General features: G+C 42.7%; 1 protein-coding gene across 3 annotated transcripts; it reads right to left on the bottom strand.

The window, feature by feature from the left end:
• Positions 1–3,042: 3,042 nt before the first annotated feature.
• On the bottom strand, positions 3,043–7,679 carry LOC106807010 (protein DBF4 homolog A-like). 3 transcript variants are annotated; one of them, XM_014809211.1, is made up of 5 exons: positions 7,603–7,679; positions 7,254–7,274; positions 7,056–7,217; positions 5,462–5,626; positions 3,043–5,049 (listed from the first exon to the last, which is right to left on the bottom strand). In XM_014809211.1, coding segments are annotated over exons 2-5 (2,169 nt in total). In that variant the 5' UTR covers positions 7,255–7,274; positions 7,603–7,679; the 3' UTR covers positions 3,043–3,208. The 3 variants fall into 3 exon arrangements, with proteins under 3 accessions (XP_014664697.1, XP_014664695.1, XP_014664696.1); XM_014809209.1 differs by having other exon boundaries at positions 7,399–7,666; XM_014809210.1 differs by having other exon boundaries at positions 7,412–7,666.
• Between the last annotated feature and the right edge of the window lie 2,408 nt (positions 7,680–10,087).

The raw sequence follows: 10,087 nt of genomic DNA, 5'->3' as shown, positions 1-10,087 counted from the left end.
CTGCAGGAACATTGCTATGATTACGAGAGAGAGAGAGAGAGAGAGAGAGAGAGAGAGATAGAGAGAGAGAGAGAGAGAGAGAGAGAGAGAGTGTGTGTGTGTAAATTTTCATCTTACCTTGTTATGATTTACTCTTCATTACACCTGTGAGATGTGGGATCACATAAGGCCAGGGGAATATGGTAGTCTTATGCATTTCCGAGGCAGCTATTAATGCCAAACTACTATTGTCCTGTCAAGGATGTTTTTATCAACAGGTCACTAGTATGCCTAAATTCACTCCCCTCATTATGGCCGCTATGGTCGAATCACAAGTCTGAAAGCATTATGAGTATACTCTAGTATACTCGCGGATGTAACACCCAAAGGCACATTTTGTCGTCTTAAACGGTATTCCGCAGTCAAATGGGATTCCTGTTGTAATCTAGCTAAACTGAGCCTTGTCAATTTCAGAATATAAGGTATAGATATAACGCGCCAACGGCGTCAAATTAAAGCTGTGCGTGATAGGATACAAATCGGTGTGTCGTTGTTTTCTCTGTCTTGGCACGCGGGCAACATGTCGAACACAAGACCTTGCTTTTCAACCAGTGTCAGAAGATGACCTCATCCGAGAAACACTTGATTGTGTAATAATAATTAGCGTTTCATGATCTCTAGAAACATAAATAATCATGCATGGAAAAAAACTCTCTGCTGTTAAACATCTATTAAAACCGCTCACATAGTAGAATGGTAGAGTTTCTCAGGTTTGTAATTCCATGAACGATCTAACTGGCACAACTTTCGTCGGGTCGTGAAGCGGCTAGGTGTTATCTCGAATATGTGCTGAGCACGTTCTTTCATAAGCATAAACTTGGTGTGTCTAAATGTTTTAATGTTTCTATGCGCAATTTGAAGGTGGGTGTGACCATCTTCGGACTGCGACATTATATAGATCGCTATGTCATAAATGTAGTGTCGTATATGTGCGGTGGGTAGTCAGCATTTTGGTAGGGTCATAATAACCGAGTTTTTAAATGTGATTATTTTTTAATTCGAAAAAAAGCTGAAAAAGCAATATAATTTGTAAAGTAACGTGTGCCCGTGTGTGATACACATTGATAGGTAGTCAACCACGTAGACTGAAGCTAGGATCTATGTTTTTGCAAAGACCGTAGCAACGATCTGTGCTCACGTGATTAGATCGTGAATCACGTACGCAAAGTCACCTGACCTCAAGAACCAATAAGGGTTTTCGTAGCCACATCTGGCTAATTAGAGACACCTCGACAAAAAATGTATTTGTTTAGCAAATGTCGAACTAGAACAAAAAGGTTATAGCTGTTAATTTATCTTCACTCCGTTATAGCTACGTAATTTACCCCTAACTGTGTATAGTCTCGAATGTTGATAACAACAGGGAGGTAATATAAGCTATATAGTATACTCTTCTGCGTTATCAGCGATCAATAAAGCAACAGCCTATTGCAATGTGCAGGAGGGTGAGGCAGTGACCACAGAGCACCACTTGTGTTTTATTCGTGTTACATGCACGCGCGCTAGAATAAACGATACGTTATATACTATGCCATACTCGAGTCTCTCGATCGAAGTGTCACGTGCTCTCGAGTGGTGCTGAGCAGAGCAAATCACTGTAACCCAGTTTTTGCACTGTGTCTGATCTGTATATATTGCTTTATTTTGTACGAATATTTGCCTGGCTACGTATTGAAGCACCGCTATAACCTTTGTCGATATAGTTGATGATAGGTAATCGATAACTGCAAATTGATTACACACTATCTATTTAATACTCGTGTGATTTTAATGTATTTATAAAGTTGAAACGTTATGAACCTGGCAAGGTTGGCTGCCTGGGGTTCTAAACAATAGATCGCAGGCAACAATAATCACTGCATCTAGCTGATCCTATTTAATCTGTGCAGATCAAGTAATCTCTGTAATACTTGCTACATATTAGTGCAGTATAGAATCCCACGTGCAAACGTGAGCCACAGGCGTGGTGCGCAATGTGTTTCAGTGCATGTGTTGCTGGTCTAGGTCGCCTCTCATCGTGTGAAAACAACCATTGATTAGGGTTACTTGAATCTCTTAGTATTGTGCAGTTTCGTCCAAAGTTCAAACAAATAGGCCTAACAACATATAGTTACGCTTGGTAAATCACAAGAGTTTCCTTATTATTAGAGGCACGGTTAGTGAATAATCACAGTGGCGCCACCTATCCTAGGTTCATTTCAAGCCAACTTGTGTAGCAGAGGTATGTGTGAAGTGAATAAAAAAGTTTTTAGTGTTTCGATCACATCTGAACTTAGTTCTTTACAAAGCCACTTGCCGATATAGTACACTATAATTCGATTCTCGCATGAGTCATCTAATACTGTAACTCGTGAAATTACACGATTATGTGGCTATCTATAATGTTACGGTAATTTGATGACTCATGCTGGAATCAACTTTTTTCCATCGTGAATGACTGGAAATTGAGACACAAGGAAGTGGCTCGTGATTTCAGAAAACCTCGACTACCTCGTCTCCCCTGCATGTTCAGCCTGCACTGATTACGATTGAAACTAATATAACTTAAACACAGTTGTGTGTGTGTGTGCGTGGGTCTGTGCATACGTGCGTGTGTGCGTGCGTGCGTGTGCGAGTAATTCCGTGATTAATTATTGATACACACAACTTACCGGTTGATGATTAAGCACACTTTCTTCTTCGACTGCATTTGGCATCCTCTGAACCAATATTATAAACTAAGATAAAGAAAATACTGGTGCTCACAAACGCTTGTCAGTTCGATCAGTTCAATGCTTCCTAAACATTCCGCGATTGAAACTGATGATATTATTCAATGGTCGAATCCGGTGAAATAATTGCTAAACAAGTCGTGGATCCATAACCAAAACAAGTTCGCATACTGCGCATCTATTCCACATTACATCGTCATATTATCTTCCGCGTCTGTTACCACAAGGCCGCGATCTATCAAAGCTCGAGCTCCAGCCTCTGTGGGTTAATTAAAACATCAAATCGTAGATATCTTTTATTTATATTATTTGCCTTTATTCGATATTAAAATTTAAACATCTATTTCTGTCTACATATCTTCCGCACAGATCGCATCATACATTCACGACGAGAAGAGAAAACTGTCGGTTAAATAAAAAGCTCTCTAAAACTTGAAATGTAAAAATGTTTTCGAATCTCAATTGAAAATTTCAGAAGGAGAATGCAGCTTGGATTTTTTATGGCATAACGTTAGCAATATTTTGCATTCACCCACGCAGCGCGAGTGCCACTTTCGGGACGTCCTTTTACTTGTCGTTTTTATACTCCCGACGGCGGATTTTCCCTGGTGACCAAATCTCGAAAGTCGACTAAATCGGAGGACTTCCGGAGCAGCGATGGTGACCTCCCACGGAGAAGTGCTATCGTTGCCGTCATCGGTGACGTAAGGGTCGGACGCAAGCTCTGACGCAGGCTCTGACGCGGCGGATGCGTCACGGAAACGTCGGCGTAGCGTCGACGTGTTCGCGTTGAACGTTCGTCTGCGATTGAGGCTAATTCTGCCGCGCTCCTCGCTATCGTCCGTTTCGCTAACGTCACAACGTACGTCATTGCTCGCTCCCCCGAATACGTCATCACTTTCGTCGTAGTTACTGTCGCGTGTCGCGTGGGATGACTCATCGACGTCAAACACGCTGATCTCCTGATTAGACGGTCGCCTCAGATCATAGTTGGCCGTGTAGCGTCGGAGTTCTGGTCTCGCCCGAGCTGAGGATGCGCGAGTCGGCCATCTACGACTCGGTTTCACGACAAACATCGAACTATCGCGCGCAACGTCATCAGCACCACATCCAATGCCATCGGCAGATCGTATTGCGTCATCAGTAGCGCGTATGACGTGATCATTGGCGCGTCTAAAATCGTCAGTAGTGCGATCTGCTACACAAGTAGCACGTCCAACGTTACTCCTACCGCGTCCAGTTTGCTGGTCATCTCTGGTCAGCTGGTCATCAGATACGCAATTAACCGCCATTTTGTCACTCGGTGCAGCGTCAATTGCTTTTGAGAAGATGTTCTGGCCGTCCTCTATTGGATGTTTCGCTTGTGGTCGAGTTACGTTATTATCGTTATCGTTGGTTTGAAGTTTACCGTCGGTCCACTGGATTTTTCGATAACATCCGCCACGTTTATCGGTGGCGTTTGTAACACTTGCCGGCACACCACCATCTTTGAGTTCCATCGGTCGAGACCTTGCGAGCTCCTGCCCAGGTGCACCGCCCGCTTCGTTTCCCTCGCTCACCGACTTCGCTGCGACTACAGACGATTTCCCGAGAGAATTTCCGTCTTCTATGGCGGCATCGGAAAAAGAGGAGTAACCGTTTTTCTCGCGTAAACCTTCCAAAAATGAGCCAAAGCTTTGAACTTTATGTATGACGTTATCCACGCATGCGTAGTTCGACTCGACCTGAGCGAAATTCCGGTGCTTCGTTCCGCGTAGATGTAACGCCAAGTTGCTATAGTTACTATCACAACATTCGCAATATCCGGACTGACTCTGCTTCCTCTTGTCAATAGGTATTACAGACACTTGGCTTCCTCTCCGCTCAGCTGTGTCTCTCACGCCGGAATTTTTCGCGGTCGCCATATTGAACCTCCTCTTGGGAGCCAGAGACGGCCACTTGTTTGGAAACTCGCGATAGAACGGCCGCCACGTTCCCGCGGCGTCCTCGCACTTTACGAACTCTCCCGTTAGCGGGTTCGCGTCGACGCACTGCGACTTCCGCTCGTCCATCCGGTTCGTCTGCTCGCGGCGGCCGTCGACCTCTGCGTGACCCGTGACGTCAGCCTGACGTCGAGCATCGTCAAGGTTCTCGCGCAACAGCTTCTTCACGTCCTCGACGCTCGTGATCTTTATGCCGAGTGCCCGCGCTTTGGCGATGACGTCACAGTTGCCATGTTTGTTCTCGCTGACCTGGCTTCTTTCGAGCAGCGCCTGTCCTCGACTGGCCAGCCGATGTTGCCGGGATGAGCTTCGCGTGGCTGGCAATGATGAGATATGTGTGAATTGCTGCACTGGTTTTCGTGACATAGCGTTGAGATAGGGCGAGTAAGGTTGCGGACCGTCTAGCGTTTCGTATTATAGCATAAAGCACTGAGATAACCGTGTAGATGTATTGACATTTTCAATAGAAATTTTAATAGAAATAAATCAACCATGAATGTTAATCAGGATTTAACGATAGACGTCATACCAGGCCGTATCAGGCCTTTACATTTTCTGCACTCGTGGCACAAGGTTGTGAACGAATAAGGTCTTGGTAGTCGAATAACGCATGAACCGTGCTGAAATCTTTCAGATATATCGCGCTTGATCAGTTATAAATAACCATTAGTTGGCATCGTTTCAAGTGCAGGCACACATGCAGATTATACAGATTATGGAGTATCTTACCTGATTTAGCCTTCAGCTGACCCGACTGTCCGCCACGTGAAGCGCGGTTGTCATGACTACCATCTCGGGCGTCATCGTAATCGTTCGCGATTGGTTTGTCAGTAATGACGTAACCGACCTGCTTGCACAGAAAACGCTCCACTCTTCCGCCAAGCTGACGGATTCCTGTGCGAATAAGATATTTAAAGATGTTCTAAACAGTGAAGAGGGATAAATGGTCGGTGGTAACCGTTCAAATCTTGACGTGAGCGTTTATAATAAAAATGCCACTGATGTAGTTCCACATATTAGCTCTATAAAAGGTAAAAATGTACGAGATCCCATGATGTTCTTAGTTTAGTTCAGTTGTATCTTATCTCATTCCTGTATGGATGTATCCGATTATGGATGCCTTACCACAGACGTTTGTGCCGGTTAACAAAAATCTGGTAAAATGAATCATGCCAGCGTTGTGACTTTGTCCTCGCCCACAGGTAAAATGATTGCTTCGGGTTACGTTCATTCGGTGCTTATATTTCATTAAAGAAATTATCCTAGCAGGAATAATGTTCCCACCAGCGTTTACTATTGGCTCACTACAGCAAAACTCAAGGTGCCACATAGGGTGTTAAACTCTCATGATGTAATTACCCAAACCGTCAACGAAAACTGGGACTCGAGCGTTACAACTTGTTTAAGGAAATTAGAAATAGATATAAAGGTCACCCGTACACTTTTATTTCCAAAACTAGCGTTCAATAGCTGTTAATTATTTACTTGCATTATACAGTGCTATAATGTGGAAATGTGTTACAGATTTCGTGGGAACGCGTCGCTTATGTTTTTGGGTCGGCATACTGTAATTACTCAATTGCTAAATAGGCCCTATATGCACAAAACTAAACACCGCACTGATATCAGTTCTAGAGTTTAGTAAAACTACAGGAATCCGCGCCACGCATAATAAATTAGCAGGTTAATTGCTAATGTGATTAAACGATGCCTGTGCGTGCGTACGCATAGGTACAGACCTACTAGTGCCACCTATTGCTTAATAAAGAAATAAATTAAAACAACCTGGCACATGGGCAAAGTGGAAATTCGTAGCTAGATGGAAGACCCCTATAGCATGCGATATAGGTATAGTACTACATCAGCATGGAGGTGACGAAAGAATACATAAAATTGTAAATGAACCGTAGACGTTGCTTGGGACTACCGGTACTATCTGATTGTTGAGACTTAATTTAAATTAATTAAATTCATTAAAGTGATCACTAATGTGGTGCTCTTTCTCTCATGCACTGATGATAATACCGTAACTCTGCAAGTTATTCTCTGATCTTAGCAGGGGGCTTGCCCAGCCAGGAATCAGTATGAAACTGGAATGTTAATAAGGAACTTATTGAAAGCATTCTTGCTAATATAAATTGGGTACAAAAGTTAGGTGGTACATGGGTAAGACTAATCCCCGGGCACTCTGTGAGGGTGAGCCCACAGTGTAGGTGTGGTCGGGTAGGGTAGGGTCGGGTAGGGTAGGACCAACTCTAACCCTAACCCTAACCCCCACACCCTCACAGAGTGCCCGGGGATTAGTCTTTTCCGTGGTACATACCTCGCTCCAGCAGCGCCGCCTCACGGCTACTCCGGACATCCAGGTAAAAGGAAGTTTCCGTGAACATGCCATTATTGACGTAGAACAGTCGCCGCTTGACCCTCTCTACGTCACGCGATGACCTGACGATCGCCTGGCGCGTCATTATGCCAGTCTCACGCACACGATCTACGTACGTGGATACATATTGACGCATCATTAAATATCTTCTACGTGGTGCTAATTAATAATCATATAAACAATAATCTTGTCAACAAAATTACGAAAATAATCGAAATAATACCGTGTATTGATATTGTTCCCTTTACTTCTGTGTGAATACAAAACAGTAGGCTTTACTCACGGTATTCTTGTACCTTTATCCGCGTACGTGTTATTTCCCTCGAGTGCAGGAAGCTAGGTCGGTACAATGTGTTTATGCCAGTAGCTGCTGATATCTATAGTATAATATCTACGAGTATTTTGTAGCGAATGGTTCATCTTGCGTTACTTTCATGTCTAAAGCTGCATGCATAATGCACGACCGAGGACAAACACAAAATTATACCTTCACGCCTTGCAAAAATGGATGTCTGTTTTTGGTAATGAACAACACGGCAGCACGAGATTAGTCACGAGTTCTTTTTCGGGCGTCTGATTGGCCGCCGTTCCCACAGTGACCACTTACGCAGAATGGTTTCAAATCGGTTCACGACAGTATTACAATTCAACCTTATTTACACTTCTGCACTCGTGCCACTTATGAATTACATTTTGGTGGTAACGTATTAGTTAAACAAGTTAACAGGCAATGCTGATAAAACTAAAGGCGCTATTACGTGTTTTCTTAAAATTGACGCGATGCAAATAAGTTCACATCAATATGTTAGCACTGCTAATATTTACAAGTATTCTTGTATCAGTATAGTATTAATTGTAAATGTCGTGCTTAAAGTGTGTTGAAAACAACAATAATTATCGTGATGAGCCGTCTTAAAATCCACCAAAAAATATGGTGCTTAAAGCACGGTAAATTCCGCCAGAATTATTCTCTAAGAAGCGTATTGGATATTATCCAAATTTAGTTTTCTACGCAATACACCAAAAAAAACGAGCTCCTGCAAGCTTTATGCAATCTAAAAATTTGGAGAGTATTTCAGATATATACGTTTCGAGTCGGGCGTATTCACGATGCACGGGGCGGGGTTAACACCCTATAGGCCCTAAATGCGCTTTTATGAAATTATCAATTGAAAACTAGTGCATGCCAGTACGTTAGCGCTGCCGAAACCTGCAAGTAATAATTAATTAATTATGTAATTAAATAATTAATTTATTAGACGGTAAATTGGTAAAGGATAAATACACATGAGGTTGCAAGCTCCTCACAGTCAGTGAATGTGCATTGAGGAAGTATTCTTGTGATCGAAACCTGTAAACATCTTCCGGAATTTCTGTTACTTCGAAATACGACGAGATATAAGACACGTTTCGGTCTGAAGAAAAACCATTACATTATTATTATTAATGTTATTATTATTATTATTATTAATAGAAAAGCTTTATTGCATGTAATTCAAATACAAATACATATACTGACAAATATATGCATCACGCACGTGCATCACAAAATGTGACTACACATTGTATGATCCCGTTGAGCGAGCACCGATTCAGGCGTGCAGTACGGACTGAAGAAAACTGCGTAAAATAGCTTGCTGAGGGAGAGAGGGGTGGGAGACTGAGAAAGGGCAGCAGGAAGATAGCCGATGGTAGAAAAAGAAGAAGAAGAAGAAAGAGGCTGAGCGAGGGACAAGGGGGCAAGGGGAAGGACTGGATGGGATCATAAATCATAAAATTACCTTCTTAAATAATTAATAGGATCATAAATTACGATCATTAGCATTAGGATCATAATACGCTATTGATGGGATGAATTAGGAGTTTTGCACCCTGCATGCTAGGGCGCTCTCCTAATTATAAACACAGGTCTACTGATAACAATTTATTACATAACACTATGCTGAGATACCCCCTAACCATATTAAATGCATATTTATCACAAAATATAATTCATGAGTATATGTACAGCACAATGAGATATTGCGCATGCGCTAACACACTAACGTAGCCAGATTGTGTACTGACTGGTATATGTAGCGGGGACACTACATGCAAGGTCTCGTTCCTATTTCTCAAGTGGGGTCTACTGATGGAGTGTTATCATAGCAATCTATGCTAGGATAACTCCTCTTCATTTTAAATGCATAATTTTTGCAAAATATTATTCTTTCCGGGAGATATTGCGCATGCGCGAGCACCGTTTCAGTCGTGCAGTACGGACTGAAGACAACTTCGTAATATAGCTTGCTGAGGGAGAGATAAGTGGGAGACAAAGTAAAGGCAGCAAAAAAGATAGCAGAAGGGCAGTAGAAAAAAAGAAGCTGAACGAGGGACAAGAGGGCAAGGGGAAGGACGGGACGGAATGAAGTAGGAGTTTTGCACCCTACAGGCGAGGGCGCTTTCCTAATTATGAACACAGGTCTAATAATAACAATATATCGCATAAAACTATGCTGAGATACCCTCTAACCATATTAAATTCATATTCATCACAAAATATAACTCTTCTGGTGAGATATTGCGCATGAGCTAACACACTAATATAACCAGATTGTGTACTGACTGATATATGTAGCGGAGACACTACATGCAAGGTCTCGTTCCTATTTCTTAAGTGAGATCTACTGATGGAGTGTTATCATAGACATCGATGCTAGGATGACTCCTCTTCATTTTAAATGCATAATGTTTCTAAAAATATTATTCTTTCCGGGAGATATTGCGCATGCGCGAGCACCGTTTTAGGAGTGCAGTACGGACTGAAGAAAACTTCGTAATATAGCTTGCTGAGGGAGAGATGGGTGGGAGACTAAGTAAAGGCAGCAAGGAAGATAGCGGAGGGGCAGTGAAAGAAAAAATGAAGCTGAACGTGGGACAAGGGGGCAAGGGGAAGAACGGGAGGAAATGAAGTAGGAGTTTTGCACCCTACT

Source organism: Priapulus caudatus, unplaced genomic scaffold (genome assembly GCF_000485595.1).
Source record: "Priapulus caudatus unplaced genomic scaffold, Priapulus_caudatus-5.0.1 Scaffold189, whole genome shotgun sequence".
NCBI classification, from domain to species: Eukaryota; Metazoa; Priapulida; class Priapulimorpha; order Priapulimorphida; family Priapulidae; genus Priapulus; species Priapulus caudatus.
The sequence above is the reverse complement of the archived record's forward strand: the minus strand, read 5'-3'. Positions and strand labels throughout refer to the sequence as shown.

Bases quoted from the DNA above. Each gene is read 5' to 3' on its own strand.
- LOC106807010 (XM_014809211.1), bottom strand. The intron at 5,627-7,055 runs GTATGTACCACG...TTATTCGCACAG, and splicing joins GGCGGCGCTGCTGGAGCGAG to GAATCCGTCAGCTTGGCGGA. The intron at 5,050-5,461 runs GTAAGATACTCC...CATCATTGCCAG, and splicing joins TCAGCTGAAGGCTAAATCAG to CCACGCGAAGCTCATCCCGG.